The sequence below is a fragment of the Taurulus bubalis genome, assembly GCF_910589615.1.
Source record: "Taurulus bubalis genome assembly, chromosome: 12".
NCBI classification, from domain to species: Eukaryota; Metazoa; Chordata; class Actinopteri; order Perciformes; family Cottidae; genus Taurulus; species Taurulus bubalis.
In genome coordinates, this window is record NC_136600.1 from 23498683 (window position 1) to 23520905 (window position 22223).

The following is a 22223-nucleotide window of genomic DNA, read 5'->3' on the forward strand; positions in this document are numbered from 1 at the left end:
GTTGAGAGGAGTTTCACAAAATAGGGGCCTCAAAAAGGTTGAATATGATATGATATTCAAACCTGCAACAATTATAAGTGCAGTATTTTTCCCATTACAGTAGTTAATGTTTAATAATTCATTCATTTGGTTTTAATGCAGACGGTCAATGGCGTTCCAACCTACTAAGCTAAGCCTCGGTCACACCGTGGATACACTCTTCCTGTAATCAATCAGGAAAAGTAGTTTAGGGAGGGGAAGCGTTGACCAGGCAGGCCGTGTGACTCACATCCTCTGCCTCTCAGTGTCTCTCTCTCTCTCTCTCTCTCTCTCTCTCTCTCTCGCCCATGTTTCCCTCTAGTGGGTTGGTGACTCACCAACACATTGACCGAATCCCAATTTGAACAGCTGCAGGGATGAGAGGGCGGCGAGGCCATCACAGACACTGACTTTGATCACAGTTCACGCGACAGCTTCCTGCCTGTGGGAGGCGGTTCACGGTGGCCTTTATGCAACCGTCTTTCATGGGAAAACAATGCGGCAAAAACAACAAAAAAAACTGTGCAAAATAACGAGATGCGTCAGCTCCATCACATTCTAAATCTGGTCGCATCCGTCTTTCTAATCAAAGCTGTTCACGACTCAGGACTTGTCACTTGCTGAGCTTGACATCGTGGTTCCTTGAGTTAGATTAAAAGGCCTAAATAAGTTATGGTTGACGCACATTGTCATCATATTTATTGGTGCAGTAAGAAGACGGTTTCACTGGAAGCACTCACACGTTATTATCATGCACACACATCGCTGGTTTGCATGGAACGACTGTGACATGAATGCTGGAGATGTATTATCTTCTGACTGACAAAAGCAGTATAGAAACGTTGTGTTGCTCATGATGTCATGCTGAGATGATGTCATGCAACTTCAGCTTCCTCTACTTCTGATCAGCTGTGCAAGAGCAAAAACACCATTACTGTTTTTGTTTGTGCTGGATTTGGGGTCATTGTTTAACAAATAATAATGAAAAATGAAACAATATAAAAGGTACTTGCCAATAAAGCATTAAAAAAAAGTGTCTCGAGAGAACATGAATGTTTATCTTTTCAATTTGACCAACATTGTCTAATGTAAAGTCAAGAATGAAGCTATTATTATCACACTCTAAGTATTATTTTTTATTATTTTTGACAAATTTGATTACACATGGTTATAATGAAGTGACAGTATTACATCATCCTTTAAAGGTGCCTCCCTTTTCTCTTTTATATTATGGTGAGAGATGGATATAAATAAACAGATATCATAAAACGTAATGACAACCTAATAAAGGATTATGATTTGGAAAATCATTCAGACGCATATAGTATGCTTACAATATTACACATAGCTTATTGTACTTACAAAAGTTCATTTGTATCACTTGTTTTGGGAAATAGATGAAAATATGCCATCCATACATAGAAAAAGCATCTTAAAAAGAACCAACTAGTATAATCATACCTGTTAAAATAAACATATCATTATTCAACATTGTAATTATATTTAAATGTCCCAGCATCACTCACTACAGTGCTCACAGACAGTGTATAATGAAAGGATGACGCAGCCCAGGAGGTAACAGTATGTCTTAATCAAAAATAAGAATATATAAGCTTTAATTCAGGCGTGATAGTTATGAATAATGTTTTTGATGAATAGCTTTTGAATCCAAACCCTGAAATGTCGAGGGTGTGTTTGTACCCGACATCACGAAGCTGTCAGACTTCTATTGCTTGCTTGACATCTGTTTCCTTCTCAGTGCTGACTCTACATGGCCGTCTAGTAAAACTTTAACTTTAACTCTATCGCCTTCCTCATTTTAAGATAAAGTCCTTATTTCCTGTTTTTATCTCGGTTCTCTTCATCATAATCTGCCCTTTTCTCTCCATTTGCAGCGCCGTCGTTGGATGAATTCTCGACAGTGTCCGGCTCTGTTCCACTCTCCGCTTCATCATCTTCTCCGCTGACCTCTCCATTCACCTCTCTCGTTTCCTCTCTGGCCTCCTTGGTCGCTCCCTCTTTTGTTTTGCTCACATCTTCTTCCTGGTTGCTGTTACTGCTATTTCTGCCATTATCCTTCTCTTTTGTCTCGTTATCTGAACGAGTCTTCCCCGGGTCGCCGCTGTTTTCTGTCGCTTGCTGTTCTTCCCCCACGTCTTCATCGTTAACTGGGTCCTCACTGCTCCTCTCCCCATTCTCACTGTCTTTATCTTGCTTCTCGTCTTCTATGTTTTGGTCTCGCTCATCTTTTGATGTATGGCCTCCGTCCTCTTTCTCTTTACTGTCCTGTGTGTTATCACTGTTGCTACTGCTGGACCCCTGCTCCTCACATTTAACCTCCTCCTTACTCTCATCTGTGGCCACCTCCTGTACATCTTTTTTTACCTCCTCCTCCTCCTCAGATCCCGCCGTTGCTCCCTCTTTTTCATCATTTCGCTCGACACTTTCCTCCTTATCTTCCCCTCCTTTTTCGCCACTTCTCTCCTGGTTTTCCTTCAGCTCGTCTTTATTAGCGGAAGGGTCTTCTTCCGTGGTGTTTTCATCAACAGCCTCCTCCTTATCTCCTGCCGGTTCACCATCGTCCACTGCGGCTTTTGTAGCATCGTCCGCAGGATTCTGTAATGCAATAATACCACAGAAACAATTTATGCTGTGGCTCTAAATATTTTAACAGGCATACAATGTAATTGCATTGTAACGACCATTCTCCCTGTGACCTACATCCATGAGAGAAAGAGATAGCTCTATTGTTTGCTACTATTATATATATATATATATATATATATATATATATATATATATATATATATATATATATATATATATATATATATATATATGTATAACAAATTAAGAGGCGCCAAAGTACGAGTTACACATTACTTAGCAAATCAAACTTTTGCTTAAACTACGGGTGATATTAATATGAATTCTGTCCCTTAAAGCAAAGTGAAAGCATTGAAATAGACACAAACATGTCAATATAAGCATCTTCAAAAGTAGAGCAGGCTCATAATGAATGAACGGATATATACTTTATTAATTTGTATATATCATATATAATTTGGTGTGGAGTAGCAGCAATTTAAAGACAGAAAATAAGATATCAAAACAGTAGGGATGAAAGATATATACAATAATAATACTAATAAAATAAAATAAAAATATCTGGGATGAAAGAAAAGCACAGCATTAATTTAGGAATTAAATTAAACTTAAACAGCAAAAGTGCAAGTATGTATGTATGTGTATATTAAGTGTGTGAGGTGTAAATAAACAATCAATAGCAAACAATAGGAGAGTGCAAAAATGCAAGTTATGTATGTAATATGTGAAGTGTGGATAAACATAAACATGTACAGTGATTAATCAGTCTTCATCATTCTTTAGTAACAGGCTACCAAACCGAGTGCACATGGCACAGCTCTCTACACAGATGCCATTGCTTGCTCCCGTAATGATATATATTATGAACAGTGCTGCATGTCTCTACCTCCTCAGCTGGCTCGTCTTGGGCGGTCTTGTCCTCAGCGTTCGCACCATCAGCTTTGGATTCCAGGTCATCTGGAAATAGAAAGAAAACACTATTATAGTACCTGTGCACAATGTTTGCGAATAGCTGACATTGAGAAATGCACATTTCTGTTCAATAAAGACTGTGAATAAAGTATGTTTAAGTGTGACATTGTGAGATGTGACTCATCCAAGTGTGTGATAGTGTGCCCTAAATTGGCTTGCTAGGGGCAATATAACAAGAAGGATGATTATGGGCGTCATCCTGGCGTAGATATATCAACATTTATTCTACCTCGCACAGGCTTAAAGAGACTTCTCTTGGCCATAGACGATACAATGCTCAAAGACATGAATAATATTTCGATTCAACATTCTGTTTTGTAGAAGATCAACATGACTAAATGCAGAAAGTAACTCTGCACATCACACAATGTATTTAACGTAAAACAATCACAAAAAGGCTATGCGCTGGTTAATTCAAAGTCATGCCTCTCTTGTTAAGTAATTTGTTTTCCATTCCCTTGTGCAATTGGTTTAATCTAAGGAATACTGCTGAATTCTTTTCAGGACCCTAAGCCCAGTCAAAGCCCATTACATCATTTTCAGAAATCCATAAAATCCCTCCTATAAATAAAAGGAGCTTTTATTCATCATCCAGTTATTGAAATGATACATCTTTTATCCCACAGCTGTGTTTTCAGTCTTTCATGACCAAAACACAGCACAAGACTGACACCTGGTGGAGAAAAAGAAAAACACCCAGAACCATCTCAGCCAAGTAAACAACATGCCCAGACAATGGAAGTGTGGCAGAGAGAACCAAAAAAAACACCTTTATAAGCTCATAATCATCTTCATCATTGTTATAATTATCACCACTGCGGTAATCGTCCTGATAATCCCTGTTGAGGTAGATGTAACATCTGACCAACACGTAAATATTAATATTAAAAGAGTTCATTTAAGTCCCCATGACCAGTGTCGGGGTTTATCCAGGACACTGGCTTTCAATGGAGGCACTGAACATTGAAATGGGACCCAAAATGTATTTTTAATATGGAGAAATCACTTGTTTAATCTGCGGGAGCTTTTTTTAATTTCCTATATTCTTATCAACATTGTTGCAAAATGCAGTCTAAATAATTCTACCCAAGACAAGGTGTGCAAGACAGACTGGAAAGTACATTATATATATATATATATATATATATATATATATATATATATATATATATATATATATATATATATATATATATATATATATTTGCCGTAATAGAAGTCTGCAAGACAAAAACATAATGCCCAGTCCCCCAAAGGAATCACCTGTCATAATTGACAAGCAGTGGTGTTGAAATGAAGACATCATAATACAACTCTACACACTCATTTCTATTCGAGCAATCAGCTCAGCAAGGCAGGTTTGTTGGAGTGCAAAATTATTACTTTAAAAAAAAAAAACAGTTTTTGTGTGAGCCTGTGCATCAAAGAGCTTGAAGTAATTAACCCTAAACATCATAAGCGGAATACAACTATACGCTCTGATAAACAACATAATTACACACTTGTTGTGAAACACTGGATGCGACTGAAATTTCCAATCAGAAATAAGCAGCAAAAGAGTGAAGAGAAAAAAACATTGTAATTAATGTCTTTAATATTATTTTCCCTTTCTACACAGACCAGTTAAAGAAGAAAAATGACTCGGGTAGAGATTAGAAGAGTTTATGGAGACATTTAATGCATTTCAAATGCAAAACTGATTGAAGTTTAGCTATGGTGGGAGATGAAACGTTATGGTAATAATACCGGACCTCTTTAAGAATATTTTATGGAAATCGCCCGCATTCATTAACAGCGAGAGCCGAGCGATTGAGTGTAAGCAGTAAGCAGCGGATGAGCCGCGACGACTCCAAACATCTTAACATGATTTGAGGATGAGGCACGGGCTCATGGAAATGCTAAATCAAATTAAACACAATATTTAGAACCTCCCTTTCTGGCTCTTCATTAAATCCAGTAGATTTAGGTTGTGGTGTTGCACATTACTTTACAGTCTGTGTGTATATGTGTCTGTCTGAATCTTTTTTTCAAACAAACTCCGACAGCACAGCAACACTTCTGAAGTAATGGCACGTCTCATCCATCAGTGGGAGGCAAAACAAGGATGCAACTGTGAGTGTGTATAAATTACTCACATAAAACAGCTCGAGCTGTCATTCTGATGAAAAGGTAAAGTTATAAATGAATGGTGTTCCAGAGGAATGTAATAACTGCACTGCACTGCAATAACACAATTGAAGATGAAGTCATAGCAGGTAGTAAAGTAAAATAAACTATTTCTCTCTCTCTTTAAAAACACACATACAGACATATTCTGCCTCACTGCTGCAGGTTTTAGTTTTCGGGAACTGTTTTGTATGACAGAAAATACAAACAGGTGATCTGATCTGTGTCTCTACACTGCAGCTGCATAGAGTTAGAACGTGCAGCATTGCTTTGATCTGTGTTTCCATTTGATCATCCAATACTGGCAACCCAAACACACTGGGGGAATCCAGTGTGCAGTTCACGCTAGGTAAATGATGTAAATACTAGTCCATGAAATACTGTACGTATGACTTCTATTCATCAACTGAATTAATAAAACAATATGCAGCGCAGCAGACACATCCCACATGGCTCCCTGTGCTCAGATGAACCCTGAATCTGAGCTACGTTGTCAACAATGGATATTTTCTTTTTAAATTCAAGTCCCAGCGCAGTGTAAGCAAGAGCTGCATCGCTTAATGAATTCCAGCCAATGGCACAATGTTGATTGTGTCATTTTGTGTATTCTTCAGTCCTCTACTGCAGAGTTGGAGTGGGAAACAGTGTCCAGCAGAGACTTGGAGGGTCTAACATAACATGTAATTTAAAAAAAATCCATACTTTACAATCTCGTTCATGACTCCACAGGAAATATGTACTCAGACAACGGCATGAACCCATCTTTTTTTATTTCATGGCGACTGGAACTGCAAAATACGTGTTGCGAAGCCACTATGCTGAATACATCTTTCCTTTAATGTTCTGCAAATCATTATTCTAGTTTCTCTAAAATCAATTTCAACACGTTAAGACGCTCCCAGTGCTTCTGTCTGTTGTCTGAAATAGTTGTGTGTTGTATGGTGTGAAGGCGACCTAACAAGTCGCTAAATGAGACTTCTAAATGTCATCAAGCTAAACACTCGTCCACCGTTAGCTAGTGGTGGTGACGCAACGTCACGAGACTAGGGTGTCGTACGATTAAAGCCTAACCTTTGACCCTTTATTATAAACAATATGCATTCAAGCTTCCAAAATGTTTAGATCATCTTGCTGAACAAAAATGTACAAAGTGGCATGAACGTCTGTTTGTCACAGAGCTGATTTTCTTCATAATTCGAAATCCGATAGAAAAAAATCACAGGGAACCATAGTAATGCTAACTTCCGGCCGACACATTCTAACACCAATGCATCACATGCGTGGCTTGGTCAAGTTTCACACTACCCCTCACACTCATTTCATGTCTTTCCAAAATAAGGGTTTTGGCAACAAAAAGCCCCTCCCCCTTCCTCAGACCACGCCCACCTTCAAACTTGACTTTTATTTTGATCTCAACGCACCTGTAAAGTTCTGTGACTGCATCTTGCACGTTTGGAACGCTAACAACACTGAAATAGAACCTCTGGGGATCAATCATCTTCTTGAAGTGGTTGAAATTTAATTAAAAAAATACTTATTTTGATTTCTAATATTAATGTAATAGTAATGTGGTTGAGCTGACCTTTAAGACAGCCAAGAAGAAGAGAAGCTGCGGTGTATTTCTGGGGATAAAGATCACCTCTGAAATTGTACAATACAACAATACCCCAAAATGAATTTCTGTGCGACTGTGAAATGGAAAAATCTAGATAATAAAACAGTGGACATGACACAATGTAAGAACAAGATTGAGTACGAGATGTGTGACTTTAGGGAACAGATCAGACAGTAAAATAAAAATGTCCAACAGCTGTGCTCAGTACTGAGAGAGCGACTGCCATGTAACAAATAATCTATTTAGCTGAAGCGTATAGGAGCTTTGATGGCGACTGAAAAGGAATCGTTCTCCTTTCTTTGTGTCACGTGCGTTTGTGCTATTGATTTAAGTCTTGGGAGCTTAGATGGTGACGAAGAAAGGTCAAGGATTCTCCATTCTCAGTGAGAGAACAAGTGAATGGGAATGATTAAAAGTAGGATGCAGTGATCCTTGACTGAAAATGAATGTGGTTTAGGTGCAAGGAGGCAAGGAGGCAAGGGGACCAACCTTTGTCTCTCTTGTTCTTTGTGACGAGTGCTCTTGAAAATGTTTTGGATTCCATGGTCAATGCTCGTGAATTTATTCTTTTTTTGGGGGATGAGGAAGAGTAGAATCTTTATTTCAATGCCATTTCTGAAAAAAACAATCTCTCAATAGCAGAGGTTGTAGTTCTAACACAAATCACAGTTTTAACACACACTGTATCCGTGCTTCTACAGCGGGGCAGGGACAAATTGTTGACATGGCCTCCACAAGCCAATTCTACATTTAGCGGATTAGCGCTGCAGTGTTAAATAAACACTTGACTTGCTACTTAATGTACTTAAATCACTTCACACAACACTCCCTGTATATCACCATGCAGTAGATTATATGGCTTATTTACACCCAGCTGATTTAGCCCACTCAGCTCATAGCGGAGTTATGGCGGGATGTAAACCAACATGGGTCGTAACTCTAAATGGTAATTATGAAATGTAGCCACTCAGCATGTGTGATCCAGTCATAAGTCTTGTTAAAACATTTAATGACTGTAAGGCTGCGGCCAACAAGAGAACAACCCAGTTGGTGCTGTGTATACAGTGATGGGACACAAAGGAAAGCAATATAGGCTAAAAGCTGATGAACTCATTTTCGTTCATTTGTTTCTCTCTCTCTCATGCGTTCACATACTTTATTTTAATGTTCATCACAGCTGTATGAGGCTTATAGCAAACATTGTCGGTATCAAGAGAATGTTTAGTGGAAGAGTGATGCATGTTATGCAATCAGCAATCCGGCTTATCATATCTGTAATGGTAATGCTTTGTAGATACATAACTGTATTTAAGGGGCATGCCATCATTTTAACACATGGCGTTTAAATGACTTGTCATTGAGCACTACACAAATCAGTTGTGTGGCTCTGGAGGAAGCTTTTCAAATGACAGTTGCATTGTGGGAAATGTAGGATCCAGTGTTTTCCAGGGCTTGACCCAGACTGGAGCCTAAAAGTCATGATACGTTGGGCCCTGCTGCTTACATTTTTTTTTTACCTTCCTTTTAAAAATCCTCCAACTTTAATGCAGAGCTAAATTGCGTCATGAATGAGCCTGGTGGAAGCTGTGCTATGGGGACTAAAACATCCATCTGTTATCGGGGATCACTCACCCTATTCAGGGTTGTTGGGACCTGGGGTTGATCTGAGCAGATATTGGCGGATGGCAGGGTGTGACAGGTGGCCAGGGTATCACAGGGCTGACACACAGAGACAGACAACCATTCACATTCACACCTATGGTCCATTTAAAGTCATATATTGACTTTGGAGAGGCAGCTGAACCTGGTGAGGCCACCACACCACCGTGCAGACTACATATGATACGTGTAATTATCTTAACATCTTGAATGCACAAAGAAAAATGTGAGATGTGAGCACAGGCGGCCCATCTGCCTGTGCCGGCTTCAGGGTCATCAGCCAGGAGCCCCGTTTACGAGGGTTACGTTTTCCAGGATGCATCTCAACAAATAAACACCGTTTTACTAGCTACTTTTTCAATAGTGTTGAAATTCCCGCTCATCTAAAGTTATGGGCATCTCTGTGCTTAGAAGGTTTTGATTAAATGAGAGGAAAGTGCTGCTTAACAATGTTGTAGTCAGACAGGCAGAGTAATATTCATAAAGGTCACATCTTTAGTTAAATATCTTAATAATCATGGTGCTTGTTCTCTCTTACTTTTCTCACACCTGCCAGCGTCTTTATCGCATGGAAGGTTTATTTCAAATGGCTTCTGTCTGATCAGTATAATAGGACTAGATATTGAATAAGAAAAAAAACATTGTATGTCCAATATATGTTTTCATGTTGTCTTTGCACCCTAAAATGTACTATTTTGATCAAAAATGATAAATGTAGAACTTTTAAACGTGAATGTATGACTGCATTTAACAAACGATGATCAACAAAAAGCATATTGCTCTGGCAACACAGAGCCCAGCTCCAACAAATGACTCTTGCCATTTAGCTTTAATGCTAACGCTGTTTCACTGTCTGTGGCTTATACAAATCCTGCAAAGGCTGATGTTCCTATCACAGCTACTCCAGATGTGCAACTAGCTAAACCTTGAAAAAAAACAAAAAAAACATGCAAAGCAGGTTAGATTACAAGTGAGAGAAATTAAGATTTTTCTTTTTTCATTGAAAGTGTCACACGTTACCCTAACCCTATAAATGACGTGTCACAGCCCTCTCTGTTGTGTGTCACAGCTGAAACACTTGTTAGCAGATTATGTGGCAGATTAGTACGGCTACCCTGCACTTTAATCCAGTAATCCGGCATCAAAGGGTCAGCAAGAACCTTTTTGAGCTGCAGTGAAAAGGCAGAGATGAAAGGAGAGGAAGAATTGAGGAGGGAATTGGAAAGGATGGCCATGTTGTCTGAAATGTGACATGCAAAGCGAGTGCACATAAAAACAGTCACGCACATACACATAAATACCTTTTAACGCAGCGCTCACACACCACACTTTCTAAGAACTTGGCAAGGAAAAAAAAAACATCCTTTAAATGTTGCCATCTCTCATCCTTTGCTGCTGAGCCCCTTTTTTTTTTGACACAGACACACAATTTCCGACACACAGACTCTTTATGTGCATGTCTCCTGTCTCCCAATGCTGTTTTGAACCCTATTTCAGTCTGACAGGCGTTATAGATACACATGCTAACAGAGCTAATTCCCCAAGGCAGCATCACATTTTATGACACCGGAGGCAGAAAGTGGATCTGGCTTGGACGGCTCGTGCATGTGTTATGGCGTAAACACACAGACACGCTCGCATATGCAGCCATCTTCATTACTCTCATATTCAACGTGCAAATAGCACCAAGAATATTTCCATTTAGAGTTTTGGAAGTGAGTTATTCGGGAAAAATACGGGAAAACTTCCTCGACTTCAAATCAAAGTCCCTTCAAGAAAAATAGAATGGACATAACGTGTACCTATTGTGTGGATTGGCATGGATTGAATTGGCTCCCGCCTCATTCAAGGATGCAGCCTCGAGCATGAAAAGGAGGCAGCATGGCTCCTCTGTGTTGTGTGCAAAGTGGATGTCCTTGAGCTACTGAGTCGTCTGCAACTGCTGTGATAATAAGAATTCACAATTTGAGATTCCAAGACAATTAAATTAAAATAAAGAAAGGAAGATTGTCGAATTGTTCGTTCTTTTAGACACTGTTGTTCTGCAAAAGAATTAACCCATGTTCATATTTACTTTTTAGGCCTTTCGTGGCTGTAGCAATTATGACGGGAGCAAAGGAGGATGTCAGGTGACGTAGTATAATGTCTGCATAGGGAGGACGTGAGGATAATGGCGCTGTTCGTCTCCCATGACAAACCAAAAGTCCACATTGAGTCCTTTGACTTTCATAAGTGGGCTAAATCACTTACTTACCTAAAACAACAAACATGGCCCTTTTAACCAAATCACTTTTCAACAACATAACTAAGTAGTTGCGTTGCCTAAACCGAACCAAACTGCGACGTTACTTCAAGTTAAGAGGACATGTTAATCTCCTGCCTGAGGGACAATTTGCTTATTTCGGCAGACACCAATCATGTTCAGAGTAGACTTGACGAGGACACAAACAGTTTTGCAAATCAGAATGCGCCCTTACTAATGCATGCACAGAGGCATATACAATCCATGTGAGTGTCCTGATAATCAGTGGACCCCTTCATCTCCCCTTTCCTTTGGCGCTCCTCTTGTCCATGCCTTTCTGTCCGTCCGTCCTTCTTTAAGTGCGAGGCTCTTTTGTTGATTTTCAGAGCAGCAATTTGGGAAGTAAAATGCAGCTTTGATGACTCTAAATGGAGAGATTATCCAAATGAAAGGCAATTATTCCAGCCCCTCCCATCCTTCTACCTCCACCGTTTTTTCTCCACTCAATGCTTGGGCTCCACCGTCTCAGGCGACTCACTATTTGATTCCACCTGTACTCTTTTTCTCTCTCTTCTTTTCTCCATCCTCATGATGTCCTCCTCCCTTCATCATCTCAACTCTGTATTGCCCCTTTTTTAACCTTTCTCTTTTATTCTCCCTTCTCTTTACATCCAATCTCTCCTCCAACTGCCAAAAAAAATCCTTTCCTTGTTCTGCTATCTTTTTTCTTCTTCTCTGCTCTCCCACTCCTGCTGTTTCTCCTTTTACTCCTCCTCTCTGCTCAAGGGAAACATTAACTGAACTGGTCACCAAGGCCCTTTAAGAAAGAGAACACTGGTAAACATCCTATTTCTATTTAGAGGTGAGCAACTACTGCTGACTGGTTAAATAGAACCTGCAACTTGAATGTGTTTTTGATTACTGGCAACATTGGACAACTCCTTCTCCTGATTTAAAATGGCTGCCATGAAATAGAGCTATGCTGGGTTCATCGTAGGACAGGCGACGTGTCTTGTCGGTGAAGTATTTTACTGCAAGCATCTTTGCTATAGTTCAGATGCCGTCCGTGACCTTTGCTGCATGAGTGCTTGCGCTGCCTCCCCCTTGTCTTCGCTGTCACTCACCACTGTGTTCACTCTAATGAAGCAAAATAAAAAGTCAGAAGCTTTACAACACACCAGACAGAAACTGCTGGAGTTATCCTCAGTCTGGCTCCCAGCAGCTGATAGACAGTGAATAATGGAGTCTGGCATTTCTGACACACACACACACACACACACACACACACACACACACACACACGCACACACACACACACACACACACACACACACACAACTAAACCCACTGTCACAACAGAAAATCTCGAGTTACGGGGTCACTTTGTCTCCTCCTTCCTGTTCCTTCTCTCTCTCTATATTTCCCTGCCCCTCCTCTCTCAAAAACATTGATAATGCCATGACACCTTTATAATAATCTTTTGTTTTCATTCCAGTGTTCCAGCACACCAGAGATGTAAAGTGTGGGTTTCATGCTGTGTTCTTTCCACAGCCTCTGCCAGTCAACGTGTTGGCTGTGTTCCTTTTGGCACCAGATTGCGATGTGTTTACCTGATGTGCAGCCAGGGCAGGATTTCCCAAAGAGACACCAAAAAACACCTCTGTGCTGCTGTGAATCAGTAAACACAAGTGGATATGAACACTGTGTCCCTATTGAGAAGCTAAACTGGACAAACATGAACACTAAATGTAACTGTTAATGGCTACATCAATAATTGTACTACGATTTCAGCTCTTGTTTAATTTGCTTTTGAGAAGCCAAATGCACAATTAGCATTTTAGCATTGATTTGCTATGGGAGAGAATGCGGACCAAGATAGGAGATTCCTTTAGGAAACCTCAACCTGCTGAACCTGACAAACAGTGTGTTCAGCACCATGGACAGAGACACAGAGACTGCATTACATGGACTATAATTAGCTGTTAAGCCAGACAGATGAATACATATTGTTTCTAAAAAAATACTTTATAGGTCAAACAGTGACCGATGCATGAGAATATGATATGCTCTCCAAGCCTTTCAAACAATCTCTTCTGATGCCTGCTCTTGTTTTCCGTGCTGTCTGTCTGTTGTAATGTAATCTTTGCTCAATGTCACCGAAGGGGACCAATAACACAACATGTTTTCTCGACCCGTAATATGACATGCCACGCAATCTGATGCGCGGAGGATTTTGAGGGTGACATTACAGGTTTTCAAATGCTCACAGAGACGAACGCACACACATTCCTGATCCCTCTCTCGATGCAAAATGCCAGCTCCCCTGAACCACAGACACAATTCTCCACGCTCCTTTGGGCTTCTGCTGTCAAGACTCCTGCCAGAGTAGCAAACAGGCAACATCTATCATGAGCCAGAGATGACGCAATGGTGGTCCGTACCGCAGGAGGAGTTAGAACAAGGTCAGCGGCAGTCTGCAGAAAATCCTTTTTACTGTAAGATTTATTTATTTTTAAAGAGAAGAAAAGCTATCAACTCCTTCTTCACAATGTATATATCTGTATATATCTACAATGTATATACCCGTTCATGGAAAACATATGTATCCAGAGCAACAACACAGCTTAATGTTTAGAGGTGAAAACTGGCGTTTCTGCAGGACATTATGATACTGATCACAAGCCCAGAAGATGACGTAATGTGTTTCTTATAATAGTAGTTAATGTCATCATGCAAGACCTACTTTCAATATGTCCTGCTTTGGGTTTTTTTGCGGAGCGACAGCGCCACTATGTGGGCAATTTAAGATTGCAGCAGGTTACATAAGATTTCAAAGGCCATGCATGACATCATCTGGATATCATATTCCTTTAACTGTACACTAGCCCTGTTTGTGCACATGTTTCTGGACATCATTTCTTTAGAAGGCAGATATGCAGACGTGAAAACGTAGCTCTTATGGTATGTGACATTCTTGTGAGAAGTGTCCTTAAGCCAGGCACTCATCTTCTTGATTGCACAAGCACCTGCACCCACACATGTAAGTATGCACCCACGAGAGTATTCACTTCATCAGGGATTTAGAAGCACAAACACACAGACGCACACAAAACTCTCTCCCGCTTTTAACCTGCAGGGCGGAACTTTTATTTCCTCCCTCTGGCAGTGAGAGTAATAACACAAACACTATCAACCTGTGCAAATAAGGGAAGGTTTTGAACAGGCACTTTTTGGTCTCTTCCCCTCCCTGCCTCCTGGACATAAAATTTCATTGGCCACATCTAGTTTGGAGGCATCGAAATACACGTATAGGAGCTACAGTACTATCTTCTAGCCAAAGTCACATGCACCACATTGCATTGCTATTTGTTTTTCATACCGCTCTATTTTCTTTTCTCCATTACCATTTTTAGCGATGCTGAGGGTCATGCTTTGTCCACTCATCTTCTTCCTGAGGGACATGAGTCGGGCCTGAGAGATCTCTCTGACGATGGAGGACAGTTGGTCCTTGCTGCCGCTGTGGCTCGGAGGAGAGGCCTTTGAGTCTCCATCACCACTATCGCTGCATCTGACCATAGACTTACTCTGGAGGAGAAACACGTCTAGTTCAGTTGATGACAAACTTGTGGAAAACATGACCAACAATAACCTAAATCTGACAGAAAATAAAATACTTTGCTCTATTTTATGGATGTAAATATGTGCTGTGTACACAAGCAGATTTACTTAAGCAATTTGAAACTAAGCAAAATAATAAAAAACAAATGATGTGGAAGGCACATGTCATTCTTACATTTCCATTTTGCTTGGAGAATCTGTAGATAGGAGGTAATGAGCAAGCTTTCATTCTGTGAACAAAAAATTGTTTTATTAACATCAATACATACTAGAGAGTGATTGTCTTTATTTAACAAAGGAATCCAAAATGAAATGTACATTTAAAACTACAATAGAACCAAACTCCCTCTGTAGAATAAAATGTTTGAGGTTTAAACACGGCTATGTGATATCTGATTACCAAATACCTAAATTAGAAATAGATAAATACATAGAGTGTGTTTAAGATACTTTAGATATGTGTGAATTCATGTGTAATAGTAAGTATAAATGTTCTTTCTGGTGATCTGTGTTTCTTTCTAAAGAGTATTCAAACATTACAGAAGAAAGGCAACATGTAGCAAGTTATTTGGAGCTGGAGGATGTGGGGTCCAGGACATTGGAAAGCAGATATGAACCCCAGAGGAGTAACTAGTTACCACACTGGAACGCAGACGGACACAATCGGATCACTCTTCAAGAACCATCCCTGATAGATATAGTCTTCCTTTTAATGTTGTGTTACACAACTCTTCACAGAGGACTCATGAATGCACACTGATGGTGCTTATCATAAGCATCTTTGGTCAATGTTGGTGATGTTAAATGAATGACCTTAGTTACCTTGCTCACTATAAGGGAATTGTTGAGTTTTCAAGGACATTCAAGGATTTTCAAAAAGTGTGGTATTTAGGGCAGGAATTGAATATGACATATATGTGTAAATATATATGACTACACACTGCACCTTCAAGCTTTTCTTTTAACATATAGGTTTGAGAAGGAAAATAAAGACGTTAAAATAAAGATGTTCTTATACGGCATTGCTCACCCATTGACTCTCCTGGTCCCTCTGGGTTTGGTGAAGAGAAGATCACTGTAGGGCAGCTTCTTAAACCGTTCTCTTCCCACAGCAACGTACAGCTGGCCGCTCTCCATCTGATTCCCATCAGTCACCTGGTGGCCCTCATAGGTGTAGAGACTGGGAAACAGAAACAACGTCACCAGCCCCACAGTTTCCATCGTGCGTTTGTACCAGTTTGTCAAAACAAGTTGCAGAAAAATCCTCCCGTAATCATCAGATGGTCATTTATGGAAACACACACATATTGGTGTGTCAACATACTGTGTTTATAGACCACAAGAGAAGAAAGAGCTTCAAAATGTCCATGTTAACATTAGGAAGTAAGTTAAGTTTTAGTAGTTTTAAGTGCTAGAGAATCTTATGAGATCATGTGATAACATGTTTGCTTGGTTAAAGGTATAATATTCAATATTACAGTAAAAAAAAATGATACGGTAATGTAGAAGAAAAAAAAGTACAGTCCATATAAAAGGTGTGAGCATTTTTGAGTCGTAGGCCTACTTTCTCACACCCCCGAGGACTTTCAAACCCATCTTCTCCGTGATCATCTCCAGGATTCTTTCAAACTGGCTGAGCATCCTCTGGTGGATCAGCAGCCTCATGGCCGGGTTCAAGACATCGCCATTCGCTACCGCACTAAGTAGAGAAAATATACATCATGAAGCAAACACTGACACAGACTAGTGCCCCTTGTCAGGTGCATCCCTCTGAGGATATGTAAACAGGCAACATCGGGGCTTCATGCATATATAATCAACTAGTGCAAAATGGTCATGGGAAATAGGAGGAATTGAACTTACAAAATTGTACACGGCTCCTTGATGGGTTTCAGAAATCGAGCTGACACAATGATCCGATTCGGTGGCAGAGGTTTGGCCTGGAAATAATGAAACATGTCACACATACAGCTGCTCAGAGATCATTTAGGACGTTCTGTCACACAGCTACATCTGGTATGGGCCACGACAGTGAGTGTATACATAGCGTGTGTGTGTGTGTGTGTGTGTGTGTGCCTAAGACTGCTTTGAAAGCTTGTTAGCAGATCAGTGTGTCCAGTTGGGGTTTAAGTAGCGCTCTTGTTTCCCAGTGGAGACTCAGAACAACAGACCAGTGCAAACTTTGGGGACTTTTACTTTAGGGACCAGCTCTAACACTGGAGTCAGATAAATATAGCAGCCCAAGTCAGGGCAGTCAACACTAATACTAATACTGAATGTCCTTTAAAGTCAGAACTGCTTGGAGAACCAGAGCCACCAAGAGTGGCAACAGTGTGATGTGTCATATTGGTAGATAATAATATGTTTATTCACTAAAGAAATCTATCCCCTGTATGGTATCTTTTTTTCTATTTTTGTTGTAAGAGACAAACGGCACAAAAAAAAGCTTTAACCCCTGCCAGCAAAAACAGAAAGAGCTATTGTATACGCAAAAAAAAATGTGCCTCTCGTCCCTGTGACAGCAGCAGAATGAGCCGTCTGAAACCCTTTGAGGTTGTGAGGTTGCAAAGAGTGAGCTCTGCAGGTTCCTGTCCCATAACGCCCGGTAACCCACTGTGACGCTAAGATGTGGATCCTCTGAGAAGGAGAGAGAGATAAGGAAGGAGGCATATTAAAAGTCTTCTGGGGGCCTCTGAGAGCCCCCTGGCAACAGAGATGTGGAGGCCAGAAGTAACTTACTTCATAAGAAAAGGTGTGGGACACATTCAGAGGTCTACCAGAGACACACACTGAGTGCATACTAGCAAAGAGAGGTTCTTATATCATGCAATTGCACTTGTATGTGTACCACAAACAGCCGGGACTAGAATAAACCTCATAGCTAGTAACCATTCCCAGACAGGAACAAACAAAACAAGCAAAGTGGACATCAGTCTCTTGGGAGCCATTAGATGTACTAGATTTGTTTTTCTATACAGATAATAATTGATATAAGCACATGAGCTTTCTGGGAATAAAACAGGAAGGAAATGTCACCTCAGCTCATTTTAGTGTCCATGCACACATTATGTTTGGCGAAAAGCTTGGTAGCACTTTATAATAAGTAGACACTTTTTTAGCATTAGTAAAGCATGAATTAACAATGAATTCATCATTTATAAAGCATTATTCCAACATGAATACTCATTAGTAACTCATTCATAAACACAGTTACAAATGTTATACAGAGGACAGATGCTAGATGTAGCTAAATTAATATGTACATTTAGCGCTAATTTATGATGTAAGGATTAGCCAGGACTTGACTGGAGGTGGAAATCACTACATCTGTCCTCTCACTGCAACACTCCATCAATCTACCATCACCACTGTTCACTGCAACCAGCCGGCTTGAAGTGGGTCCTCTCAAGCCCACCTCATCAACCACTGAGCAATAAAGAGGGACATTTCAAGGTACAAGAGACAAACTGAAGATCTCGTATGTGCAATAAAAAGTAAGAATGTCTGTAACGTGGGAGTATTGTCACAGGCTGGGGTCATAATGAGCCACATACAGAAGCAGTGACCTTCCTATAATGAGCCCTTCCTCTATCGCCTCAGAATCAATAAGGACAAGAAACAAACTGGCCAGCCATCCAGCCGGCTGAGAGTTCTCATCATTAATCGACACAATCAGGCGGGTCAGCTGGGGTAGCAGGGGGGGGCGGGTCCTCGTCAACGGACTTGGCTCTTTTCATGCCCGCCACGTAGTCACAACAGCAACGACGAACCCTTGAGGTTGACTGTTATTAATGAGCTCGTACGGCTGGAAAACAAGGATTATTTGCATTGAAATAGCCGGAGAAAAGAGGAAATCAAGAACGCTTCCCAATCAGTTCCTGATTCAATTTGTTTGATGAACGTGTGGAGAGGAGAGGGAGTCAAAGGAAACATATGACCTTGTGTTTCAATGACTGATTAAAATCAGCAGCACAAACTTTTAGCCCCTATTTATGTGTTGTTTTATTATTCATTATTCTATTTCATTACGAAAAAGAAAAACATAATTTGGAAGAGGACCTGCAGTTGACTTTCAAAACAGAAACAATACACCCTTGAACCAGGTCTTAAGCTGCTCTTGTTGTGGCTGAGACTTCATAGCTGGTGATTAAAGATGCATTGAAAGGAGGGATGATTATGATACATAAATCAATAATGCATGGAAATTGAGACAACAACAAAGTGATTATTCACAGTGAACAATAGAGAGGGATGCTAAACACAACACCTTGCTTAAAGGATCTCTATAAAGCCGTTACACTGTGACAAATCCTCATGTATCTTGCATTTAGTGTCAGTGTTCAATTTAATAAATTGGATTATGTCAGGATACTGTAACCGAAGCCACGTCTTGAAAAACCTTGAAGGGTTTCAATAATCTACAAACAAAAGAATATATATATATATAATGGAATAAAGTAACAACAATTTAGACAATATGTCTGCAATTAAAGTATTCATTCTAATGTGGCTGAACGTTAACTGCGCTTACACAGCAACATGATGCTAAGTACAGATCCTGGGATACTGGGATACCGGCTGGTTGAGTCAAATGAAGCTACTAGTTCGTCTTACTCCTTAAACTAAAGGACCCAGAGGTGGAGTGGAACCTGAGGATCTTCTCTGGCACGAGCATGTAGGGGCTTACTGCACTCAGAGGATGTCTGAGTGATTGACAAGACAATGTAAATTATGTAAACAGGTTCCATTTCTGCAGATTGAGTTCATAAGATGCCAAAGATCATACCGATTGGGGATTCCAGGCATTAGCAAGCACTTTGCACGTACACTTCACTCTTTTACACTTAAACGTTTAACTATCGTTCATAAATTGTGACTTTGATCTGGATGAATTCATCTGTATTAATAAAGCTGGGACCAAGTCTTAAAGCAAATACTCACATGTGAAGTGTGCTGCAGCTACTTCACTACTTCACTGAAGACAGTTTACTACATTCAGCTGGACTTACCTTTCTTGAACAAGATGCATAAATGACTTTCTGATTAAATGAAAGAATGCATGTTTCATTAATTTAGCATCACTTGTGTCTTACCTGCAGTGGAAGAGTCTGCATCATCTTCTTCCTTCTTGAACCAATATGTAGGTAACTACAGACAAAGCATGGTAAATGTGTCTCAATTAAACATATATCAGATTTTTGAGAGACAATGTTTGTATATATTCTATCAATCTGGGATAGGAATGAGCTGACATGTACATTTATAGTATGACACATACATCATCTTGGGTTTCCTCTGCTGTTAGCGTTGCTGCCATGGTAAAAGTTATGTAATGTGTATCATAAGGAAACAGTTAGTTGGGGAATCATTTATGAATGCATCATCTCTTGAGATCAGATTTTCCACACAATTCCTTCCAACATGGAATACAGTGAGAGGAACAAAAGGGATAGTGACGTAGTGCACTTTATGTCCAGTTCTGCAGCAGATGAAAAAAACCTCAACTTTCCCTGGAATGGTGACACAGCAACAGTACACACGCGCCTCTTCCCCACTTAGCTGCTTCACCAATACATTCTATGAATAACTCCCTGCACAGATCTCATTATCTGCAGTATAAGTCCACTTATGTTGAGGCCAGAGCAGAGCACACTTCTCTGGAGTGTTGATCTCCTCTGCCTCACGTTGTGACTCAGCACCGGGGCAAAACTGTTGAGTCGTGGTCTTTTTCATTTAACCTTCAGACACCCAACACCACATTTATGCATGTATATGTATATGTATATTAAAAAGGTGTTCTTCTTACTCCAGCCGTTTGAAGCGCTCCCTCCCGGCAGCGACGTACTGCTCCCCGCTGCGCAGGCTCTCCAAGCAGTCCACCTTGTGCCCTCCTCTCGGGGTGTAGATGTTCCTCACCGCTCCAAACGGGGCTTGGATCCCACCGGTCACTTCTCTCAGCAAAGTCTCGAAGTTGGCAACCCTCTTTTGGTTGATCACGATCCGGCGGGCATCGTAGTAAGGGTCCCCGTTCCGGTACATAAACACGTTCTTCACCACCGGCTGCGACAGAAAGTTTGGCTTCTCCGAGCTCATCGTTGTGCGTAAAAAGAAAAAAGAAAGGAAAGGAAGCAGGTTGGCTGGCTGGCGCGCGACGGAGAGAGATCTTTGTTATAATAAACTCACAACAGGTTGATTCCAATTGCGAGACAAAAGCTCAGAGGCCATTATAATGACATTAGCGCTGGTCCATCCTGGCCAAATGTTTAGAGTCGAGTGGCTGAAGCGGCACGCAGATCTTCCGAGAGGACAGCAGCTGGCACAGATGAGGCGTTCAGGGGCAACAACAAACTACTGCTAGGTTAGATAAGGTTACTGAATGAAAATAAATACATATATGAGCACATGCACACAATTATTGATGTGTCCCGGTGTCATAAATGTAAGCTATCCATGGATTTTGCAGAAGCTACTAGAGTTATCCGCTCCGTGTGCGCACCGCTATGCGCATCAGACGATGGAGCAAGCGGGACTCTGTGAGACTCTGCGGGTCCCCACGATGTAGGCTGCGTGGGTATCATGGGAGCTGATCTGTTGGGGTGTATCTATGGGAACACGCCGCTGCTCTCTCACCGATTACCATGCAGGGACCTCCTCACAAAGCTGGAACCAACAGGTGGGCAATCATTGATTAACTGAGGCGAAACTAAATATTTATTTATTCAAAAGCACATTATTAAAGTGTAGGAAACATGAGGAAATGTCCACAAGGAGCTCTGTGAGCAGAGGACATACACATGATGAAGCTGTTGCATGGAAAAGACGCGGTGAGACTCTTCAACATGTGAGAACGTTAATTGGGCATCAAGAGACCAATTGGAAACCCGGCTGTGGCATCCCCAAAGTGGGACAACAAACATGTTTGTCCTGTTTACCAGGACAACAAGGAGTTCTGTACTCGATGTTCTTTTTCACATCATGGTCACGTGGCACGTTTCCTGTCGTATACGATTAAAAGTAAAATAGTTGTAATACAAAAGGTATGGGTTGTTTGGTTGTTCATGAAATAAAACAAATGGCAAATATATTTAGTTGTGAAAAATCTAGCACAGCCTGTATATTAATGTATGTTTAGTGTTGTCAGCTGCTATATGGTGGCCAAAGGGATAATCATCATTAAAACCTATTCTTACTTTTATATTACTGATCCAAGTGTTGGGTGAGGTCAGTCAGTAGATGTAGAAATATAATATATAATGTGTAGGATAGTGTACAATAAGCTCTGCCAGCAGCTGCACCATTTATGTACTGTAGTTCATAACGAGACAA

The 22223-nt window shown here is 40.6% G+C and overlaps 1 protein-coding gene across 1 annotated transcript; it reads right to left on the reverse strand.

Annotated features, from left to right (window-relative positions):
• Positions 1-1851: 1851 nt before the first annotated feature.
• On the reverse strand, positions 1852-20990 carry LOC306744683 (uncharacterized protein; the record flags this gene model as incomplete). The annotated part of the gene is made up of 9 exons (XM_079227365.1): positions 1852-2634; positions 3494-3582; positions 14684-14864; positions 15073-15127; positions 15928-16077; positions 16462-16596; positions 16761-16837; positions 19991-20045; positions 20704-20990. 9 exons carry the CDS (start codon positions 20988-20990, stop codon positions 1852-1854), a joined length of 1812 nt encoding a protein of 603 aa, XP_079083491.1.
• Between the last annotated feature and the right edge of the window lie 1233 nt (positions 20991-22223).